A 23,236-nucleotide genomic window follows, 5' to 3' on the forward strand; every position below is an offset into this window, starting at 1 on the left:
AACGACCGCTGCACAAATCATAGCGATCGGCCGTGATCGACGCTAACGACGGCGCCGATTGGATCGTGGTGCCGCTTGCGACACATATTGCCACCGCCACACACTGCCAAACAATGCAGGTGGGACCATTGCCTGGGCGCAGGCGGGAGCGGCAACGGCAATCCAGGCACAATGCACCCCATACACCGGTGGTTGATCGCGAAAGTTCAATACGCGACAGAAAGGTTCGTTGCTTAAATCGAGTCAAGTCTTTTGTTTTGATGTAGAAGAAGCAAGAGGAAAAAAATCATTCCCCTTAGTGTACGAACTCGTTCGAGTTGGCGCAGCTGCACGTTCGCCTTTGTGTGCGTCTCCCCCCCTCCCTCAAAAGCTTGCAGTGAATTGAGGCGGAGCAGAGACGACGAACCCCCGATGATGCTGGAAAAAAGCTCCGATCTTTCAAACCGTGGGGTGTGTTTCGCGTCGACTTCGGCTTCCAGCATCGGAGCACACATACACAGAGACAGGGGTGGAGTGAGCTTTTGCTGCTGCTCCCCAGTTGTGTGCCCTTCTCTGTTCAATCACTTCTTCCCTTCGCGGTTCATTGCTACCGTGCGGGCCCGATGATCGGTTTCCGATGCTGCGCTACCGATCGGTAGTGTTTTGAAGGGAGGGGGACATGGGAAGAAGAGTGATGGAGTAGGCTGGGAGGCCTCCCATATGCCGTGCGGTGAAGATCGGAAGGTCACGGCTGGAACGCGAGCATCTCGCGTGCCCAGTATCGATGCGAACGCTGAAACAAGTGGGTCCCCGTGGACGGACAGACAGATTCGAGTACGAAAGGCGTGTGTGCGATGTGTTTTGGTTCGCAAAAAAGGTACGCGCAATTTCGTACGACACCAAGTGTTGTGTATTCGTTATGCGAGTGAAGTTTTTGATCTCATTTGCGATGCGATAAACTGCAAATTTTGAATTAACAGTGTGCATGAATGTGTTTTTTTCTCATTTATGTTCATGAGCTTAGGTACACAGAAGAACAAAATCACACCTTAAAACCCGTTAAATTGATAAACTAAAAGCAAAAAATGTGAAATTTTGTGAATGTGTAATTTAAGGAGAAAAAAAGCTTAAATGCTCAATCAGTTGAATTCAAACGTGTAACACTTTGGTTGTCAGGCTGCCCGCATAAACAACATAAAGTACGCAAGGAAGTGAGAGCGAAAAAAAGGGCATACCAGTGAAACATAAAACCCATACAACAACACTAAAAAAACAAAAACGAACGTTTAAACGAAGCTGCTCAAAAACAAAAACGACTCGGTACCACACAGCTGCCACTGTTTTGTAGTTCGTACGTCAAGGATCGTGATTGATAACCGGTTAATTAAGCTTCGGCAACCACCGGTCGGTACACGCGGGGGGGACCAGCGTTCGGTGGCAGCGTCTGCCAGCTTACCCCCATTCCCCACCAAACTCCTATTGTGGTAAAGGAAACTTCAACCGATGGAGACGTGTGTTTTGATACCACAGGAATTTGCCCTGGCCGTGACAGGTGTCGGCGCTCGTCACTCGCCGGAACAGACGGCCACCGTTTGGTCCAGCGTGGCGATCCCCCAGGGACGCCTGTGCTACCCGTTCCAGGGCACGGTACGGATCGACAACCTGGCCATCTTTAGCGCACTGCCCGAGGATGATGTAAGTAGCTCCCGTCACGCCACTCCAGCCTCTGCATGTGCAGAACAGAATGTACAGAATTTTGTTCACCACCACCGCGCAACCAAAGCACCACTTCGGTATTTGTACTCCATTTTTTGCGCTCTACTTCTGTGACGCTTTGCTGCACACTATTAGCTGTAGAGGTTTTCTTTTTTTTTTTTGTGTGGTGGAAAACCTCCCACCCCTATACACGGGAGCATACGGAGCGTTTTGATTCGCTGACCAGCGTGTGAGCTGCGATTGTGCGCAGTCGGGCGTAAAAGGAAAAGGAAACCTTACGGCACCGGCACTGGCGATAGCCACCCTCCCATGACGGTGGGAAACTTCTTTAAGACGCTCCTATGGGTTCCAAGGGGAGAGAGAGAGCCCAATACGCGGGCCACTCCTGGGTGTGCGGAAGAATAGTTTCTCAAGAGCAGAACACCCTCCTGCAGCACGGGGGATAGACTTGTTCGCGACTATTAGAACGCTGTGTTTTCTCTTAGCCGTTTTGCTACCCTGCTTTTCTTTTCGTCCTGCCGCAGACCGGGAGGGTTGTGGAAGGAATAATAATTATGATCGAATTAAAATGCGGGAATTATGAGGGTGTCCGAAGGGGAGAGTTTGGTACTTATTCTTACACAATTTGTGGTCAGCACTAACGAAACAAAAAAATAAACGACACCAAGCGGCGAACCCTTTTTTTGTGTTAAACCATCAAGATCGGGGCGGAACTAGAGAAGGCTTCATAAATGTTCCCACGCACTTGCTAGCGGTAGAAATTCTTGATGAATTGTTTGTCTTGAAAGAGGGACAAAGGGAGCAGAGCCCGAGCATAATGATTGTCTTGGAGTAAACAAACGAAACACGCCTATTGGTAGTTTTGTTAAAAATGTAACAAAAAATGTAGTACCATCACGATGGAAAACACATTGTAGAAAAGGGGAATGATCTTAGACTGCCAGCGAACGAACGGGGTTTAACTTGTTTCCTTCACATAGCCACAGTTTGTAAGTGTGATCTAATTGGAAGGAAAAGCGTCTCTCCCTGGTCCGATAGTGCACATAACGATCTGGCCACCGGCGGTACCGAACCGGCTCGGCTTTATTAGGGCCCGTCCGTCTCACTTTAATTAGATCGATAATGTCCCATTTCATCTATCCCCCTCACCCTGCCGGTTTCCTTATTGAGAGCGCACACCCAGCTCCGGCCAAACCAGTTCCACAATTAATCAACGTAACGATCAGCAGTTCATTTACACTTTTTCTCCACGCACTGGACGCGTCGATCGCAGTCGTTGGAGAAAGGAGACAAAGGGAAAGAGAGAAGAAGAAAAAAACGGTGCACTCACAAATCAATTAAAATGCAACGTTCCATATGAAACCTTGCTGTGGCAGTGTCTCTCTGCACACTGTCACCAGTGTACCCCTCGTCTACCTCGCCTGAATACACTTTCAATTTCAACCTGAGCCCATATGTTTCCCCCGTATTGCTCCGTACTGCTGCTGAGTCTGTTTGCCAGCAAAACGAAGCAATTAAATCATAAGAAGACGCACCAGCAAACAACTCACGCAACCTCACCGCAACATGCTGTCGCGACCCCACCCGTGCCCTGCCAATGACCGGTTGCTGGTTGCTACAGTTTTTCCCCACCGCAGTTGGAAAATGCCTCGGAAGATCGCATTTCTCTTTCTTTTCGGTCGTGCGAGTACCGCTTTATGAGCGCAGAGGAGGGGCAACATGGCTATAAGCAGTGCCGCTGCGTAGAATTATGATGCTGTGCAATTGAATAATAGAGAAACATTCCTCGCAAGCTTGAAATAGAAATGACTGCATCAATTAGCTGGGCCACCGGCCCTATCGCACCGGGTGCGGCAAGACAAGTTCATGGGCTCGTGCGAGCTCCTGGCGTGCAGCGCACTGGTGGCAAAACCCCCTGTGCGAAACAGGTGCCAACAACCTCGCTGTGAATGGTGTACAACCCATGGCCCGATGGTGTAGAGGGCTGCAATTTCCATAATCAAGCCACGACTACTACATGATAAGCGGACGTTGAACTTGCCGAGCGGTGGAAATATTATTATTATTTCGGGTGCATTACTTTCACTAGAGAATCAATGCGACGAAGGGTGTAAAGAGGATTTTGCATAATTTATTTATGAGATAAAGCTCCCCTCTTAAACAAGCCCTGCGCGAGTCACATAATGCAACACAATTAGCACAGATTGCGTCTCTAGAGTGTCAGCGTGAATGACCTACGCGTGTTGTGGCATTAGCCGCGGCACGGTGACGGGAAATTGTCTCACAAACTTGAACTTGAAGTCAGTGGTCCGACTTTTTACGACACGAGACATCCAACAAACGGGGCGTTGCAAAGCGGCATAAGAAAAAGGCAGAAACAGCACGAGACGAACGGTCCCTTTGGCCAATTCGAGATAGATGGCGCCGATAATGACGAATTTGGGTTATGGAGAAGTGCATCACAAGAAACCTGAAAAAAGGTTCTGCCTGGTGATCGATCGGAAAGAAGGAGGCCAAACGAATCCGAGAACCGTAACAAAGGATCGAGATTCCTGGCCATTAAAAAGGAAGGATCGTTAGGAATGGTTTCTGCAGGTGCAGGTGCAGCATTGGATTTGATCCTGCAGCCCGCTCCCATTTTCGAGCGAACGATCGCTAATTGATGACCTTTTGATGCGCTTTGGAAACGGTGCTTGGGTCGTTGCATCAAATCTTCGATCGAGCCACCGAACGTTCGGACGAGAGGAACAGAACGGAAGGCGTGTGAAACATTTCGGCTAAAAGTCGGGATTTGAGTGCTGCATTTATGGCTTACCGTGCTTGGGGTCATAAATTCGTCGGTAGCGTAGAAAGAGTCGATGGATTGCATCGCGACGGCGACGTCGAGTAAAGAAGTAAGCGGAAAGCCTTGCGGAATTTGATCGCCACATTCGGTTCGGCCACAGAGTCAATTCCCACAGTCGAGTGTGTTTGGTGGACAGGGTCGCTTTTTTGCTGTGACAACCTAATCAATGACAACTCGACACCTGGACAACGTGCTCGATATGCCTACACCTTGCTCTTGAGACAGGGATTGAAGGCGTTGAGACATGAAATCCACTTCCCAGTGCGTCGTTCTAGTTGACTGGACCGCCAACTCCAAAGCATGGAGGTCTTGCTGGGAGTTGTCCAGCCAATATTTTAATCTAAGTGCATGGACGAATATGCATTTCGAGACGCGTGGACACGACTTCGCTTCCATAAAGGGTCTCGTGAGCGCTGTGGACAGCGGCAATGATAATAAATATCTTCTCTTTGTCTAGTTGTCACACACCGAGAGGGAGATTTGCTGTTGCCTTGGACGGTTCACTTAGTTCTTGCGATGTGATCGTGGGACAGAGCTTAGGACACACGATCGCCCAAGAAGAGATCCATCAATGTGTGAATGTATTAATCAAACGCAAACACCACAAAGAGGCATGGCTATTTAGAAAGTCCTACCGTTCGACCAAAACAAAGCCCGTCCCCGGGGTTGGTTGATTGATTTTTAATTATTTCTTCGACCGAACACAGATCAACCGACTTTCTTTGCCTCTGAGCTACCGGGCAAACGGGTAGGTTGACTGTAAGGTTTGATAGATGGCTTGGAGGACACCTGATGCTGTTCCATCGATCATCGGAGAAACTGACATCGTCTGACATCGATCGACTATGGATCGGGCGAAAGTCTTAACCTCACTTTCTGGATCATGTTTCCGTAATCGAATCCTTTTTCGTTCGATCCATTCGCCGGAATGCAGGACTAATCCTCTGGTCTTGCATCATGGTCAGTGTTATTGATACTGGCTCCGTCGTCTGATCCAATGGTCAGGTGCTATACCGATACCCTTTCCTTGAGAAGGTCGCCCGGTTGATGGTCCATAAATTCTGTACTTAAGATCGGTGTCCTGAGAACCCGAACAGGCTCCTCTCGGCGTCTGCGGTACAGCGTGAGCGTGAGAACGTTCCCGTCGATGCATCGATCCTCGGATCCGTCTGTCAGCTGTCGCAAAGGGGGAAGTAACGAAGAACGTACGAGCGAAGGAAAGTGGTGGAAAATCAAGGGCAAAGACAGAAGTCAGTGCCAGCGAGTTGCATGTCAAAGTGTCCCAGCTCGTATCATAATCGTCCTCATCCGGTTGCAGAAGAGCAGCACACGCAAAGCCAAGAGACAGAGCAAAGACGGTGCGCCGACTTGCGCGACTCTGTTTGATCTGGTCCTTCCATTCTCATTCACTCGATCATCTGACAGTTATGGTTATTGAATTGGCAACCCATCGCGAATTGTAAGCCGACCCGACACGCACACAAATACACTCGGGATCTTTATGATAATTGTGCAAATAAAGATTGGATTTTAGAGCCCGGTGCTTCTGGATTGCATGCCGGTTCTACTAGCCGTCTGCAGTCCGGGATGCAAATGAGTCGCGTGAATCACCCGAAACGACTTGTGCGCAATTGAGTTGTTGCGGAACAGCGGGACTTTCTCCCGTTGGCAGCGACAATGCACCAGAAGCAAACACGTTTCGAGTTTTGTAATTAAACAATTACTTAATTATGCATAATGCGCAGAGATACTGCACTCGCGCAACGGAAACAGGACCAGAAACCATAGAGCCAAACTCACTCACGCCAATGGTATCATACATCTTTCCAAGACTCGTTCCAGTCCAGGTCGAGACATGGGACTGCACTGGGATGTACTGTTACCGTCTGCTGGCGGAATCGATGTTACAGTTGTTGCGATGTGTGTTTGGGTCGTGCATCTTGGCTACCGTTGGAACAACTCAATCGCTAATAAAGACATCCGTGAAGTGGTCGATACGTTCGTTGGAAACTTTTGTTCGAAGGCGCTCTTACAACGGTTTAATTGAGTCTCCTCTCACACTTCGCCTGGCGTCGCTTCTGGCTTGTGGAATGCTCTCGGCCTGGTGGCTACTGGATTAGCTCCGACGCAGCCTCCACGATCGACCGAGTGCCGTGACATTAGGCTCCAAATTCAGTTGTTCTTGTAGCCGCTGATCCTCACCCGGTGATCCCGAGATAAAAGGTCCGACCGTTCATTTGCATAAAAGAGTCAGTGGGCTTCTTCGTGGTCCGAGTACATCACGACCGTGTTAAGCTCTCTGAAAGCCTTTCCACGTACCGGAACGCTGATCCCTGCTCTGTGGTCGACCGGGAGTCTCGGAGAGCTGGTTGTGTGGAGAAAATTAATTGAAACCAAATCTATTTCCAACAAGGCATTCCTATGGCTCAGAAGACTCGTGAGGAAGTCTATGGGTTTGTTGTTTGGATCGTTTGGAGCGTTGAAATTGGCGGTTGCGATCGTCGCGACGAGATTTACGAGGGTCACAGAAGCTAAGAAGTTGGGAGAACAGAGCATGTGAGGAAGCTCTAAATTAGTGTCATTTGTCGGGTTTTCGGAGCTTGTTGTTCTTCCTGGTCGGGGACGCCAGCCAGTTGGGTGATCGTTTTAGAGCTAATAAATATTAATTTGAAAGATAAATTGATCACGACTTTGGCCGGTGGTCGGTGAAGGGCGAACCGCAAGGGAAACCAAAAGCTCATTCTAGCTAATCAGCCTTGCCGTCGCCGGCTAACCAGAAGCAGTGCCGGAAGAGCTAACTGGCCAGAATATCCGATAATGTTCTCGGTTGCGTTCATTACCGAAAATGAGTCAGGGCTTTTGTTGTGAAGTTATGATTCTTTTGTTCTGGATCAGTTCGGTAATTCCCATGTTTGTGCTCATCTTGCGCAGGTCGGAGTGTTTGGGATGAGTCCGGGTTGCTTTGTGCGTGTCTTCTTCGTTTGTAAATGGGACGCGTGCCAAGGAAGAGCTCATTCTAAGCAAATAATCAAACGTAGTTCTGAATCAGTTTGCGGTCAGAAAGTGAGGAAGGAAATTGGAAAAACGTGATCATCTTGCAATTGCTTCGTGGCCTGGTTATTCTTACTTTCCGTGTTTCACTGGCGTCTTGCTTTTTGTTCTCATTTGACTGCTTTGAATCTGACCTTGGGTTCTTATATAAACCACGTGGAAAGCCTTAGTATTAGATGAAGATTTTAAGTCAAAACTACGAAGAGAAACATGACAAACGTCTGAAACAAGAGTAAAAGATATTCGTACAGTCGCTGTAGAACAAATAGCTCAATTCGGATGATGAACGCGTTGCCACGCTGGTGGAGCCTCCGATACAGTAGTACGTCTTGTATCGTATTTCAACTAGATGCTAGAATCTGATTGCGATCCCAGCGTGGTTCCATACCAAGGCGTTTGACCCATGGCTAGCGTGCTTTGAGAAAGATATCCACTCCAAGAATAGCGTCTCCCATGGCTCCGGAACAAATTGAAGTTTATGTGCGTCTAAAATCTATCTCCCGCTGACCTCTGGACACGCCAGCACAATGCAAGAAGCTTGAACGAAGAACTCAAGGCATAAACAACCGTCCACCGTTTGAAGAGATCGATGAGCGATGCCGTGCTTTATTGGAGTCATTTTTATGGCAATCCGTTATTTTACTGCCGAAAGTCGATGGACCGAATATGTCTATCGTCGGTACGTATCTTATTGCTCCCACCCCGGGAGTTTCCCCTGAGAGTATCTCATTTAATGATGATCGTTCGTGCAGGATGCTATCGATCTTTATGGTTATTCTGGATAATCGGAAGGATCGACTGGTGATGGGGTGGATCAGTGCGAGTAGTTTGTTTCGGAAATTAATAGGAGCCGAGTTTCTTCTGATTCGTTTCCTATTCCACCGAAAATCTGATAATAAACGAATAAATCAATAAACCATCGGTTCGGTGGTGGTGCCAATGGCCGCCAGAACGCAGGAAGCGAAACTAGTTTTCCTACTCTCCACTCCGGTTGTCTGTCTGCATACGAGAGCGGGATTGTCTGCATGAGTAGATTCGTTCCCAACGCAATAGTCGAACCTCAACGCAAAAAAATGGCATAGCAAAGTGTCTCTCATATTCATAAATCAAATGCGATAATTGTGCATAAATTGTCAAACACACAATTTGTTTTCCTCCATCAGGTTGATCGTGTCGCGTGGAATTGGGCGAGGCATCGCGATTGGCGGTGTGGCTTGGTGGGTTGTTGGTGTGTGTGCTAGAATAAATCACCGAGAAGCTGGAATGTAGACGAGTGGGAGCTTGGAATGGACTGATAAATCAGAGAACAATCTGCAGTGACAATTCTTTCACTTGACAGCAACGCTATTTGCGATCGTTGAGAAATGAACCCAGAACATCTTGGTGTGTTATGAGCGGTGAACTGGTTTTGCATGAGTTGTATGATGACAGAACATGATTTTCATTGGTTGAATGGTAGATTAACGTTCCGTTGGCTCTAAAGCACCTTGGAACAACACATAGTAGTGGTAAAGAAAGATGAAGAGAGGGTCCCTTGAAGATATATTCCTATTAAAAATACCTCCAGAAGATTCTTGTGAGCCCTTAAATTTCTCATGCGTTTGTTCTACGAAGAGTAGTCCCAACATATTTTCAAAGGGGCATTTCCCATTATGCGCTACATCAACCCATGGATCAAAAGCATTTTTCCTTCATAATCATCGGCGAGAATGAAGGGATCAGTAATCATCTCCAACACATATTTGGGCCGTTGATGGCATTTATTCAAGGTCTTGTAGGGACAAAATTCGGCCATTGATCGTTTTTATGGCATGCATCATCCCATTGGAAGGGTTTGTTGACTTCCCGGGAATCGGTAATGTCTTTCGCATGCCCTCGGCCGCCTTTCGAGCGACGATCGGTAGAACAGCGAAATTGCAAATTATGATCATCAATTCGGTATCACTTTTCCTCGATCTTTTTTCTTCCTGTTCCCGAGAGTGGCGATCGCGCGTCTGCTGATACGACGCGCTGGTCCAGCGTCGTCATCGCGGGGCATCTTCCGCGACAGCAACAAGTAGCGCGAAGCGGAAATTTATTTTATCTCCTCATATATATTCATAAACATTTCTGCAATCTTTGGCCCGGGCAGTAATGGCGATTGGAACGATCGATCGACGGGCGATCGCTTGGGAAAGCGACTGCACGGACCTGTGGCCGGCAGGTGGGCATCGAAATATATTATCCAACATTTGTAATTTCGATCTGTATCGATCGGGAATCATGAATGGTCTGGCCGGCTTTTCCTCGTTCACTTCGCTGTGTCCACTTAGATATGTATCGCCTAAGGGTGAATAGAGGCGATCGGTGGGGAGTTCTTGGACAGGGGACGACGGATGTTTACACTCGTTAAGCGTCTTTTTACGTCTTTTGGTGTGGGGAGAACGATGGAGTGGGGAGATGGTGCGTGGTCATGTAAAGTGACAATAGTTTAACGCGTTAAAAGAGAAGAGAAGGAGAACGATCTAGCCACCCTCGGTGAGTGGAATGCTCGGTGTAAGTGTCGGTGGTTACATGGTTGAGTAATTTTTCATAAATCACAAGAGAGGGGAACGAATTACCCTGGGGTTGGTTGTGTCGGATAGTGCACCAGACTGGAACGAGTCGTATCTAAGGGTAGGGGAAAGCACATTAAAAGGGGGCGTTACAGGGTCAATAATTAAGGCATTACGAGCTGTCACTAGCGATGCATGATCGTCATCACTTTGGAAGGGTAAATCACGCAGAGTTGAGTGAAAGCGTACACAGGAAATGACCATTTGCCCTCCTTTTAACACCTCGTTGTCATCTAGCAGGTTGTTAGAGCATCACAATAACCATATATTCTGCTTTTTCACTACAGATTCGACACCGGTTTGGACTGTACGACGAGATCACCAGCATTAATGGACGAACGGTACGCCACTGCAACTGGATCCGGTTCCTGCGAGTGTCGGAAACGTACGGGCCGCAGGTGAACGTGGTCTGCGCCAAGGTGAAGGGTGAGCCGATCTACGAGATCGTGAAGCCGATCCCGTCGCACCAGGAGCTGGTCGTCTACTACCTGCCCGAGGGCCCGGAGGAGCTCTTCTTCATCCGGATGCGCAGTCAGCTGTACCGCCAAACGATGGACTCGATCCTCGAAGGTAAGCAGCGCCCTCTCGCCATTTACGGGGAGTCGCAAAAGAAACAAAAGCCCTCGCGAAAGATCATCTCGCAGCCTATCTGAGATAGCATTCATTTCACCCATCACAGTGTGTGTGTTCGGCTTCCAATGCCACGCACCACACACACACACACTCGGTCGTTCGGTACTGCAAGAGCGATTTTTCGTAATAAATAAAATAGTGATTTTATCAATAATAGCCGGCTCTCGTTTGTGTAATCGGGATCATGGGCTTGGAGGAGATGTTGTTGTGCCCGACTCCTCCAGCTCACGGCCCGAAAGAGAGCTTAAATTAATACACACAAATGAGTGTTGTGTTTCTTAACAAGAAAATAATTGAAATAATTCGGTAGATTACCCTTCGAGATATTGGGCCGCGTCGTACGGACTGGTGGCATTCCCCTGTTTCCCGAGCTCGCAAGAATTCCGCAACTCACATGGCCATTTCCTTTGTTGCTTTGGCAGCTGCAGCTTGTTGTTGCACCTTTCGAGTCCGACTGCACGGTTTATCCCAGTCCGAGTGCTAACTCAAAGGCATTTATAATGATCTCCTTTCTGGAGAGTTTGGAGTTTCGAGTAAAACCGCGCCTGCCTGAGCCCGAGGGAGAATCGGGAGTAATTAAGCCCGAAACTGATTTCCATAACACTTTGGTTCGCACAGCCACACGGAGCTCCGGTGGGAATTAATTTCCTGTCACCAGTGTGCTGGTGGCTGTGCCAGGAAGCTTACCGGTTGCAGCGTGAGACTGTATGTGTGTGTGTGTTGCTGTGGCAAATGATAAAGCTCCCGACTGCACAATTAATGAAGCGGTGTGAAATGAATGTGCTAGATTAGCGCTAATGATCGTCGATTAATAAACGAGGCGTTAAGTGTAGCAACACAGCTCGACTGGAAGGAGCAAATCCGCATGTCCTGAACTACCTCTGTGCGATCGCTTATCAAGACCGTCTCTCTCTCTCGCTCTCTCCAAACTCTTTCGCAGACTCACCGCTGGACCTTTCGACGTCGCTCCTGTCGCGGGTGATGCTACCGATCTCACCGTCCTCGGGCGCCGAAGATGAGCACAAGTCGGTGTCGGGCGACGACTCATCGATCTCGATCTCGTCCGGAGCCAGCACGGGCGGCGGCGATCGCTGCGAAGGTGCACTGGATCTGGAGCTGGCCGCCATCTCCAGCGGACCCGGATCGAGAGCATCACCCAAGGCGCGCCCCTCAGCACGGTCCGAGCGGGCCATGCTACCGTGCGAGGTGTGCGGCAAGGCGTTCGATCGGCCCAGCCTGCTGAAGCGCCATATGCGCACGCACACCGGCGAAAAGCCGCACGTGTGTGGCGTGTGCGGCAAGGGCTTCAGCACGTCCAGCTCGCTCAACACGCACGTCCGGATACACTCCGGGGAGAAGCCGCACCAGTGTCAGGTGTGCGGCAAACGGTTCACCGCCAGCTCCAACCTCTACTACCACCGAATGACACACATCAAGGTAAGATCAATGCAATGTGTGTGTGTTTTTTTTATAATTTCGAAGTGCAAATTTTGGACAGAAATCCAAGAGATGCCGAAATCGCAGCAAATGTCACGAACATTCAGTAATTAAAACATTTATCCCCTTCTTATCGATTTTATGAGTCGTTCTTTTCGATCTACCATCCACCACCGGTAGGATCTGCGGCTTGTGTCAAATACCTTCCGTATGTGTCCGTTTGCTTTCGGGGATCATCCCCAACGTTTGTGTTTTTTATGATTATTAGCCCACCTTTAATTACCACCCGGCAGGCCCAGTACGGATAGAAACTGCAAGAGATCCGCATCATTTGCAATCAAAAAGAATTTCTCAATTTTTGCTGTTTTGTGGCAAAACAAAAGCAGCAATACAAGAACTCCATTGGGACGATCGGGTGACAACGCGTTCTGGAGAGCGTTCGCATCGAAAGAAAACCCCATAAAACCCGTTTATATCCGTTCCCTTCCCTTCAAACTGCCGAGAAGATCACTTTCATCCACATTCGCCGTACGTGATGCTGGTGTTTCCGAGCATCTCCTCCCAGCACTTTCGAGGGGGGACTTAATTAAACAGAATTTATTAAAAAGATAATTAGACTGGTTTCAGGTCTTTCCCGATCGGCGGTTTTTGGTCGGCGTCAAGCCGTGCCATATTCACGGTAACGGATCGATGGGAATGCAGACGGTGCGCGATCACCGCTCGATCGAGAGTCCGTGCGTCGATCCCATCAATCAAAGTCAGCTTCAATGTTGTCACCGGTTCGATTGTGGCTTGACAACCACGCTTCTTCCCTCCCTCCAAAACGCGCCAAACGCTTTGAGCCGTTCTTCCCGTCCCCATGATCGATAGAGTTGTACCGGATTTTGGGGCCTCCTGTCGCCCGGTATGACTGATTTCGGAAATATCAAACCCGGCCACACGTTACAACGAACGTATATTTACATATTCTTTTGAGAGAAGGCGGAGTTGACAATGAAGCATTCAGCCGCTCGAAGTAAAGGTCACCCCCGTGCACGGCTTAATTGAAGTTTTGTTTTCGAAATAAAAACATAGTGGGGGGGGGGAGAGCGGGGAGAAACATGAAACCAAATGCGATAAGATATCGTATCGTATTGGAATACAATTTTCTTTCCGAACAAAAAAAACAAGCCATCTGCTACATCTGCCACAGTATACACTGCGCTTGGGATGCGGGGATTTGTTTCTCTTAATTTTGCCTTTGTCTGGCCCCTGATCGGTCGATAAAACTGATTAGCTTGAGCGGCGGAGTACGGCGCAGTCCGGCATGTTTTGGCATCGAAATTGATCCCAACTTTTACCTTCTACATCTTTTTGAGCCGCTATTTTGTGGCAAACATCAGCTTGGAGGGTATATTTTTCAATACATTTTATTCGTTTTCAGCGCAATTTGCCAGTCAATGGAAAGCTCCTGCCGGATTGGCAGCACTTTGGCTAATGTTTTAATATTCGAAATTAAAAACTGAACGACAAATGGGACGGGAACCGTATCCCCGATGCAAACATTCATATTTCCCCGACCGGAATAGCAACAACACCCAACTGCTTGCCAAATGAAGCCATTCCGTCTACAGCCGACCGGTTTCGGTGCACTTTTTGTTTTTTGGTTTTGTTTTCGGTGCACTCTACAATCAGAAGCAACCGACGAGAGCCCAACAGAGCTCATTAAGAAGTAAAACAGAGACGGATGGAACGGGTTCGTTGTTTCGCACAATTTAACTTACTCGCTTAACCACCGAGATCCTTCTGCTGGTGGGCTTCTGGTTGTTAGGCATGGCGAACAACACACACACACACTCACACAAACACACACAAAAGACATTAAAGCGCCTCACCCGCACGCCGAAAGGTCTCACACAGACTGGCCGGGATCGCCGCCGTTGACACACAAAGGCAACGCGAAGGAAAGAGCCAAAATCGAGCGCTCAGCGATAATGCACCATTTACGTTATGACCCGGTAACATTTTACCGTGTATCAATATACTCCTTCGTCTTTTCTGTGTATTTTTTTCGGAACCCCCTGGCACGGAACGGAACAATCCTTATCCCTTGTAGCACCGCATGGCTTACCCCCGAAAGTCACCTCCGAGCGGTGTGCATGAAAGCAAACGAACGCGATCTCGTTTCACCCCCTTCGTTCGCGCTTGTGCTGTGTTGCATTATTTGTTTTGAGCGATCCGCGGAAGCTTCCGGGAGAGTAATTCGGCACTCCGGTAGCTGGCTGCGGAAAGCGCTGTGGCGAAAGCACATAATCGAAAGTGATGCCACCGTACCGCGGTGCGCTCGTTTGCCTCGGTTTGCCGCTGGCTTTAGCCGGTGTGTGCTCACACACAGCCACCACGATTAAGAACGTCGTGAGTTACGAGCAGCTATTAGTGAGATATGCTTTGATGCGATGCCGACGCCGCAGTTGGGGCGAATTTTGCGAGCTACCGACCAAAAAAGAAACGAACTGCAAAACAAAACTGTGCAAGATCTTTACCCTTTGGTGGTGGTTTTCAGACAGTATACGTTTGTAGCGATCGCTCCAAACAATCCACAATAATTCGAGTGCATTCTTGGGATGTTGTTGGATGGTGGAAGATGGTAGGTTTGATAATGCTATGAAAACTGTTGAATCATCCAACAGAATTTGCTCATGTTACAGAAGTCGTTCAAAGAGCCCTAGCTAATTGCTAAATTGGTCGAATTGTTCTCAATGTTTCCAGTTCTATATTATCAAGTGTAAGAAAACCATTAATAGGTAGAATACAGATCCTCACAAGTATCTTTGTACAAAAGAACAAGAAGGTATGCTGAAGTTCTCCAATACGAAAAAGGACCAATCAGATCAAAACCAGCAAATATCTAGTCCGTCATATTGAAAGGATGGAACGATTTTATCTTTAAATGAAGGACACATATCGTAGTCTTCGCCCTTGTGTTACGCCATAGGATAGAGATCATCCATAAATTACGTAGCACTAAATGCGATATTTTTGAATAAGATTTGGTTTATCAATGTGCAAGATTGAAATGAATCAGAATTATATGTTTCTTTAATATTCTAATGGAATGCATACAATTCAAAATACAGAGGCATATATGGTCCTTTTAACCAAATTTTAATCTATTCAATGTCAACATGACGCTTTTGGGGCATCTTATTCATTGTTACTTAACAAACATTTCAAGCTGCTCTCCATCATACGTAACAAATCGTAACGCTGGAAGATATCTCTCCTCACAGACGAGAAAGTAACGTCTTTTATGGATGACCTCTTCATACTTAAAAAAACACTAAAATAATAGAAGTGACCGTTGTAACGAACATTTTAACATTTTAAGGTTAAAATCGTATTGCACTCTACCGAGGAATTGAGGCTTACCTTATAATTAAATGAACCAAAATGGTGATTACAAAGCAGCTTAGGTAAAGGCTGCTTAAGTACTGATTGGAAGTTACAACTTGCAACATGCTGTTTGCGCGATGGGGTTTGATAAGAACCTTTGCAAGTAACACACCATTATAGCCTCAATTTCAACTCCATTAGCACATTCCTGCACACCAAATGGCCTGTGCGTGTGTTTTTTTTTGTAAACAAGCTATCCACAGCATCCCACTTCACAAAACAGCGACATTTGTTAGATACCAGAGTGATCCGTAACAACCCTTCTCACAGCACCGAAACAGCGAAAACACATCCGCTCCTGCCGGACAGGATGATTGCCGGCAATCATAAACCAATAAAAACTGAAACAATCCTTCCGAAGCAATCAAACCGACCGATCCGGAGGAGGGGAAATGATGCCCCGTTTTAGTCCCTGCACGGCCCAGCATTAAGCGTTTGCCGCCTGGGGAAGATTTTTATCCAACATTCCGGTCCCGGACACGCAACGTGCCTGCACATAGCCCACCTGCCATCGAAAGCGGTGCGGCGGCATTGCATCCTTTCGGTCTCCAGGCGGTTACTGTCCTTGGCAAAGAGAAAAAGAGAAAGAAAGAGAGGGATAAAAGCGAACAAGCGACGAACCTTTTAGAATCGATTTTTATCACATTTTTACCTTTTAATATTACTTGCAACGCATGCACCGGTTTCACTCTTTAATGCCAAGAAAAGCAATGCGCAAGGCATCCCCTCCTCTTTTAAATGTTTCAATTCTAACCGCTCGAACTCTCTCTCTCTCACTCTGTCTGTCTGTCTTTTGATCCACTTTCACCCATCCAGGATAAACCGCACAAATGCAGCCTCTGCTCCAAGTCCTTCCCGACGCCGGGCGACCTGAAATCGCACACCTACGTCCACAACGGGTCCTGGCCGTTCAAGTGTCACATCTGCAACCGTGGCTTCTCCAAGCAGACCAATCTCAAGAACCATCTCTTCCTGCACACCGGTAAGTACGGGACCGTATGCAATCCGATTGCGCAAGTGTTGCGCCTTTGCGGTGAAGTCAAGTTCAGCTTATGGTGTTCGCAAAAAAAAGAAAACGAAAGGAACAACGATAAAGAGCAGTCCCTCGGGCGGGAAGAAAGAAGAAAAACAAAAACACAACAATAAAAACGGCAGCGCTCACTCACCTGTTCGTTAGTGAAAAACATTAACCAGCAAGGCTCCATTGTGCGCGCTCCGTTTTGTTTTCCCTCCTTTGCTTGAAGGACACGCACATGGCGTTTGCTGGCTCGCAGGCTGTCTGGTGGCTTGGTGGCCATTGTTTTGCGTGTGTGTGTGTGTGTGTAGAGCGGAAACATTTGGCTTTCGACATGCTTGATTTAGGGGTTCCGGAACTGTAAGGGACCGGCAACATCACCACCACCAACACTAACAGAAACTCCAATTTATTGAGCTCAATACGGGAAATGTGTGCCGGCTTTGGACGGCATATGCAACCCCGAACTGAGCCTCGAAACACTCTTGGGTAGAACTGTGTGGCTCGAGAAAGCAACAAAAAAAGGTAAAACTCAACCGGTAAGAAAAGGTGAAACCGTCAAGTGGCCCGTTTTGCTGCAAAGGACGCACCGGACGAAAGGACGATCATCATCATCACCAACACCAACGTACCAGCACAACCTGATGCGTAAAAAAATAGAGCGATAAACGGCCCTCGAGCGCCTTGTGGAACCCTTCGAACCGTGCTGGTCCTGCATATCCTTTTTCCTGTCCTCTTTCTTTAACGGCCATCCTGACTTCCTGACTTCCTGCGCGTTTGCCGGTAACATGGAGGTAACATCCCTCTTTCTCTCTCCGTTTGCAATCGTGGCTGTCGTCATCCTTTTAGTGTGTGTCTGGGGCTTTCCCATTCTACCCACAGGAGACTCATTTTCACGCAGGATAATATTTTTATAATCCACGATAACAAAAGCACGCTGAGGACAAAATGTAGATGCGGGCGAGCGCTAGGGGTGCCGTCTAAATTAAAGTTCTATTTCCTCCCTTTGAAAAAAAAACCCCTTTTCTTCCCGTCCCGGCAGCAGGTTAATTGAGGAAATGCGTAAGGTGTAAGATAACAGGCACAGAAAAAAAAAGATAGCGCAAGAAGAACGAAAAAACAAGGATCCTCGCCGATCCCTGTCGATCATCATCATTCCTTCCAGCTTTCACGCCATTGTTTTGATTGATGACGGCCATTGCTTTCCCTATTGGGTTGTGCATTGGGTTTGGGAAAAGTACCCACAGGTCTGCCTGCCTGGATTAAGATTAATTTCCCGATAGGATCGCGTCCGTTTAGATGGAAACGCTGACCTGCACGCTATGATAGCTCTATTAGGACGATTTCAATCCGGAGTGAGATGCGACCGATCGGCAAAGGATCGAAGCTCAGTTCTCACGGTTTCGAACTGAGCGCAATCTTGGCATCTTGGTCGCTGTGGCCCCTGGTTGGGATGCCGGGAAGAACGAATCCAAATAATGCACGATAATCACCTCTGGCCGGCCTCCGGATCTCCTGCTACTAGCAGTTACCTAAGCTGATTTGTGTCCGCGTCATGGTCGTGTGTGTGTGTCACTATTACACGAAACCTTCAAGCTTCGAATCGATCAAATCTCACAAACTCCAATCGCACGCAAGGCGCAAGCAAAATGCTTTTAAAATCACCCCCCACAACAACTCCATTCCCCACCGCCATTCCAAAACCAGTAGCGCAGAGTGGGAATATTTATGAAGCGGCTGGACCTCATCTCCCCGATCGGGATCGCGGTTGGGATAATTTCCCTCTATTAATTACCATAAGCCATAATTAATCAGCGCGGTTGGGTTGGCAAGAAGGTGACCTTTTTTTGCCCAAAATCATAACCACCGGAGGAAGCGGCTGACGATGATGGGCGCTGCTGGGGAAAGTCTTCCACTTCACTTTGTGTGTGTGTGGAAGATATTAATTGCCTTCCCGATGCTTTGCTGCTCAGATCAGATTCTAGTCTGGTTCACCTTTGGGGGTGGCTTGGGGTTGGCGCCGTCCCAAAGCGGGATTAGAGAACGGGGGAGTTTATTTTTCGTTTTGTTTTATTTGGTTTGGTTTGTGTATGTGTGGGCTGTTTCAAGTAAGTTTGATAAAACATTCTTAATAGGAAGAGATAATTCAAGATAGATGATGTAAAATCATCTAAAACCCCGAGAATGATGCTTCCTAGTTTTTACTAACAAGTGTTAACCTAAAGCCCAATCTTGAGCCACCTTCAGCGAATGTTAAACGAACTTTTTAATTAACCCAATGCTTCCCCCGACCAAAGTTCATGCCCGCATATCCCGTAGTAAACACTAGAAGGCGGGATCCGTCAAAGACGATCACGATCCTGCCGCAACTGCTGCCACCACCATCCCAAAAGCACCCGAAGAGATTGATCTCTCTCTGCTCTCCACGCTCTGCTCTGCCGGTAACGGGTGTGCGAGAATACGATTAATATAAATTATAACGAAAACACAATAATTTAATACGCGCCCCAGCCGTACACGCATGCCTGGCGTGTAAACTCTCCCAGTGCGCCCTGTTGGCTTCTGCGCTTTGCTCGAAATCATCGTGCCCCCGGTACCGGTTGGGCTCTGTTGTTTTAAGTAAAGCCTAGAAAGAGGAGAGAACTGCAGCGGCGCAGTGACTGCTGCTGAAGAAATTAAAACTAAATTGGTTTTTGCTGCCCCCTCCGTGCCAACCGGGGGCGCGTGTGGTGCGGGGTGCCATTTCCATAGATCAACCTGATGCTTACCGCGTTCTCCTGCACCCTTCCAAACCATCCAGCTGCAAGCACGCCGGAGATCCGCTTTGAGCTCCGAGCTGCTCGTCGCCCGTCTCCTCCGTTGCCCTGAGGTTTGCATGGGGATGTCGTGATTTATCTGTCTGGGATCCGCGCGTTCCATCCCTGCTGTGTGTCCCGAGGGGGGGGGGGAGGGGAATCATTCCACTCCACTTTTTTTTTTGTTTTCCATTCTCCCGAAAACCACGATTCAATCTCATTCGCAATGCGCTTCAGTCAGGCAGCCATCGAGCGGTAAACGAGGACGTGTGGAGGTAAACCGGGCGCTTGGTGGGTCCGAACTGACGAGTTTTGGGCTGCTGACGATGACGCTGCCGTTTTCTGTTCCAGATCATCAGCAATCGGGAAAGGGTAGACGCCGCGGGATCTAGTGTGGTATTTACTTTGGGGAAAACATATACAACATTAAACATTAAATTTTGTGTGTGTCAGTTTAATGTTTAAAGAAGATCCAACACGAAGCTAAAGCACTATAACGAGGGCAAAACCATTTGCAGCACCGCAAAAACCACAACACCATCCGCCAAACCACTAACGATGACTGAGCATAATGTCCTACCAAATTATCGTCCCACAGGCACCGAACCTGATCTGGCCTGTCCGATGCTACTGCACCAATGCAATCGCAGAGTTTTGCCATCCCCAAGGATGGGACTGTGTGGCGGGTGGTGGGAATGTAAAATTAACTGTGACGATCCTTTACCACCACAAACGGCACTTCTCCTTCTGGGGCTTGAAAAGTGAAGTAGCTAAAACGATTAATGGGACTGAGGGATATTTATAAAGGTAGCTCTTGAAGCTGAACTTCAAGCTCAAGATTGATAAAGTTCGGCAGCAGCCAGCCGTTAGCCATTCTTCGGCTCGTGAGTTTGCCCTTTTTCGCATTTGCCTTTTTGATGCATGGAGGTTAAAGGTTATCAGTGGCTTCCATGTCCATTTTTTATTGTTCCATTACGTTGCTTAATGAGGTATATAGGAGAGAAAAGTGAGAATAGTTGTTAAAATATCATTAATTTCGTATAGTTTTGCATCGCGTAATTTTAACATTATTTTACTAACTCAAACTTTATTTTTTTCTTCCCTTTCTCCCCCACGCAGGTGATAAGCCCCACGTTTGCGAGGTGTGCAAAAAATCGTTCGCACTCGCCTGCAACCTAAAAGCGCACATGAAAACTCACGAAGGTAAGCCGATCGAACTGCACAGCTCGTGACGAGTAAAACGCTCACTAACACTGTACGCTTTTCCCATCCCTTCAGAAAATGCTTCCCAGGAGTCCGAGCTGGACGTGGACAGCGATCTGCGCAGCGATGGGGAAGAGATCGGGCCACTGTTTAGCTACGAAAAGCGCGAGGAAAGCCCTTCCCCGCTGGAAAGCTCCGACAGGCACGACAAGCTGAACGATCGGCTGCCCCGCTACCACTGGCGACACGCGAAAGCGGAACCGATCACGAGGAGTCGCTGAGTCTGGCGTTCGTCCGAACAAAAAAAAACCTTGGCTGTACATAGTAATTAAGTAGCGTAAGAAATGGGGGACCTTTTTTCCCCCACCCATATTAACGTCTCGTGGTTTAACAGGGGTTTTCAGGGGTTCTCATAGTTGTGGGACACTTCCTTGACTCTTTCTTATTGGAGATGAACTTCATATCCTTGGAAATCCTATTGGAACCTAGGAAAGAAACCCTATTGTCCAATAAGGATGCTATAACTTCCAATTCTCATTACATTACAGGGTGTTTCACGATTTATTGGTTGGATCCCATCAATGTTTGAGAACCCACTCATATTTTTTTGGTGCGTTTTCACGATTTGTTGGCCGTTTCCCAGAATTTTTTGGTCCAATTGTATTGATATCTAATCGGAAAATACCAATAAATTATGAAAACGAACCAAAAATCCATGGGAACCCACCAAAAATTTATGGGAACCCACTAAAAAATCATGGGAACTGGCCAATAAATCGTGGGAAACCCTGTAAGTTAAACCCATTTCAAGTAGGAAAAAATCAATAAAGTGTCCAACAGCTATGATAACTCCTGGAAAAAAACTTGTATCAGACTACCGGAAAGGCTAATACTGATTAAAACATTGATTTTGACTGACTGACTGGCCCTGAAATATGTTTTGATATTTCGGGCAAAAGAGCACACAAAAGAGAAGCCTTAAAATGCAATTAATTCTACCCATTAAATGTAAATTATATTTATTAATAAAAACAAAACGAAAAACAGCGAAACTCAACTGACGCTGACCGCCCTTGCGCAACGTCGATAACGTTTTCCGTACGGGCGGCCTACCTGGCGATGACGTTGCCATCCAGCCCACGCGCTGCGAACGGCGCAAAGACGGTTTTGCGGGAAAGTGTGAAAATAACTTATTACACCACAAGAGATAGTCCATTAAAGTATACGCGCCTCTAATTACATAAATCAAACGCAAACCGATGCGTGGAGCGTGGCGGACCTTGCAGTGCACAGTAGACTAAACCTCAGGTGACAAATTGGCCGGTATCTATAAATCTTTCCCTCCATCCTTCGACCCCATGCTTGCCGTGTGTCTAGCAGTGTGCCCACGTCGCAATGACGGCAATGATGCGTGGGGCATAAGTATGCATTTCAAGCGCATATTAATCCACGCTCGAGCCGATCCGATCGCCAAACCAAAACCGTACGATCGCAAACCCGACCAACCCTCCCTTGTTGGTAAAGTGGAACTGGAATTTTCACACAAAATTATCCTATGCATCAAACGTGACGGACGTACAACGTGTAAGCTGTCGATCGGTTTTGCTGCCCGAACCTGCGCGCCACCCAATCGGACGTTCGATAGAGGGGGGAGAACCGGAGGGTTGAGCTAATTAGAAGCAAATGTATGCAGACACCAATCACGCATTTGTGGCTTTTATCGACGGCGTTGTTTTTTTATTATTTTTTATTCCTTTCCTTCCTACCATCGGTCACTTTCGTCTAATTCTAATGAGCTTGAGTCGAGCGACAGTCGATGACAATGATATGGTCTTTTTTTCACCCCCCGCACCCCACGACACATTGCATTGAAAGGGAGGAAAGCCTTTGTGCGGTCGATGGAAGGACCACCGTGAAGTACATGTTCTCCTCTGGATGTCAATCCGAATATGGTAATTCCCTTACCAGACAGCGTTTGGTTTGTGGAGCTAGTAGGGAAGCAAGGCCAGCATCACATACAATTTGTTGTAGGGTAAGTGTACCAATTGTGGCTATAGCACCAATTATGGCTATAACGAACACTATTTTTACTCTAAAACAGTCTTTTAATAATTCTTTTTTGGTCTTTTTTGGCATTCTAAAACCACGGAAGGATTTTTCTTTTCAAATATGAACATTTTAACACATTTGTGCTTCATTAGTTCCACGCTGGTCACTTCCGTTTGTTAAATATCACCCGTTTAAAATGTGTTGGCAAAATTTTTGGTATCTCTTACCATTTTGCTAAGAGCAGCACTGTAGGATATTAGCGATTTTCAAGCACCTAACCATAATTTCATCTCAAAATCATCATTTTGGTGCAAAATATTAGTTATTTAACGACTACGCATCAAAATTCACCAAAATTTCGTCGAAAATATGCCTTTTTTCTGTACGTCCATAATTGGTACAACTAACCTTCGGTGTACCAAATATCGCAGTATGCTATGGATGCTTTGTTGACAACTGTCGTTTTGGTCGTAGTGCGTAGTTTACA

General features: G+C 47.4%; 1 protein-coding gene across 1 annotated transcript; it reads left to right on the top strand.

Annotated features, from left to right (window-relative positions):
• Positions 1-783: 783 nt before the first annotated feature.
• LOC4578024 (zinc finger protein 235) lies at positions 784-21,689 on the top strand. The gene is made up of 6 exons (XM_061655675.1): positions 784-1,674; positions 10,473-10,755; positions 11,759-12,255; positions 16,504-16,669; positions 20,617-20,700; positions 20,776-21,689. Exons 1-6 carry the CDS (start codon positions 1,483-1,485, stop codon positions 20,979-20,981), a joined length of 1,428 nt encoding a protein of 475 aa, XP_061511659.1. The 5' UTR covers positions 784-1,482; the 3' UTR covers positions 20,982-21,689.
• Positions 21,690-23,236: the final 1,547 nt, after the last annotated feature.

This window comes from Anopheles gambiae, chromosome 3 (genome assembly GCF_943734735.2).
Source record: "Anopheles gambiae chromosome 3, idAnoGambNW_F1_1, whole genome shotgun sequence".
NCBI lineage: Eukaryota > Metazoa > Arthropoda > Insecta > Diptera > Culicidae > Anopheles > Anopheles gambiae.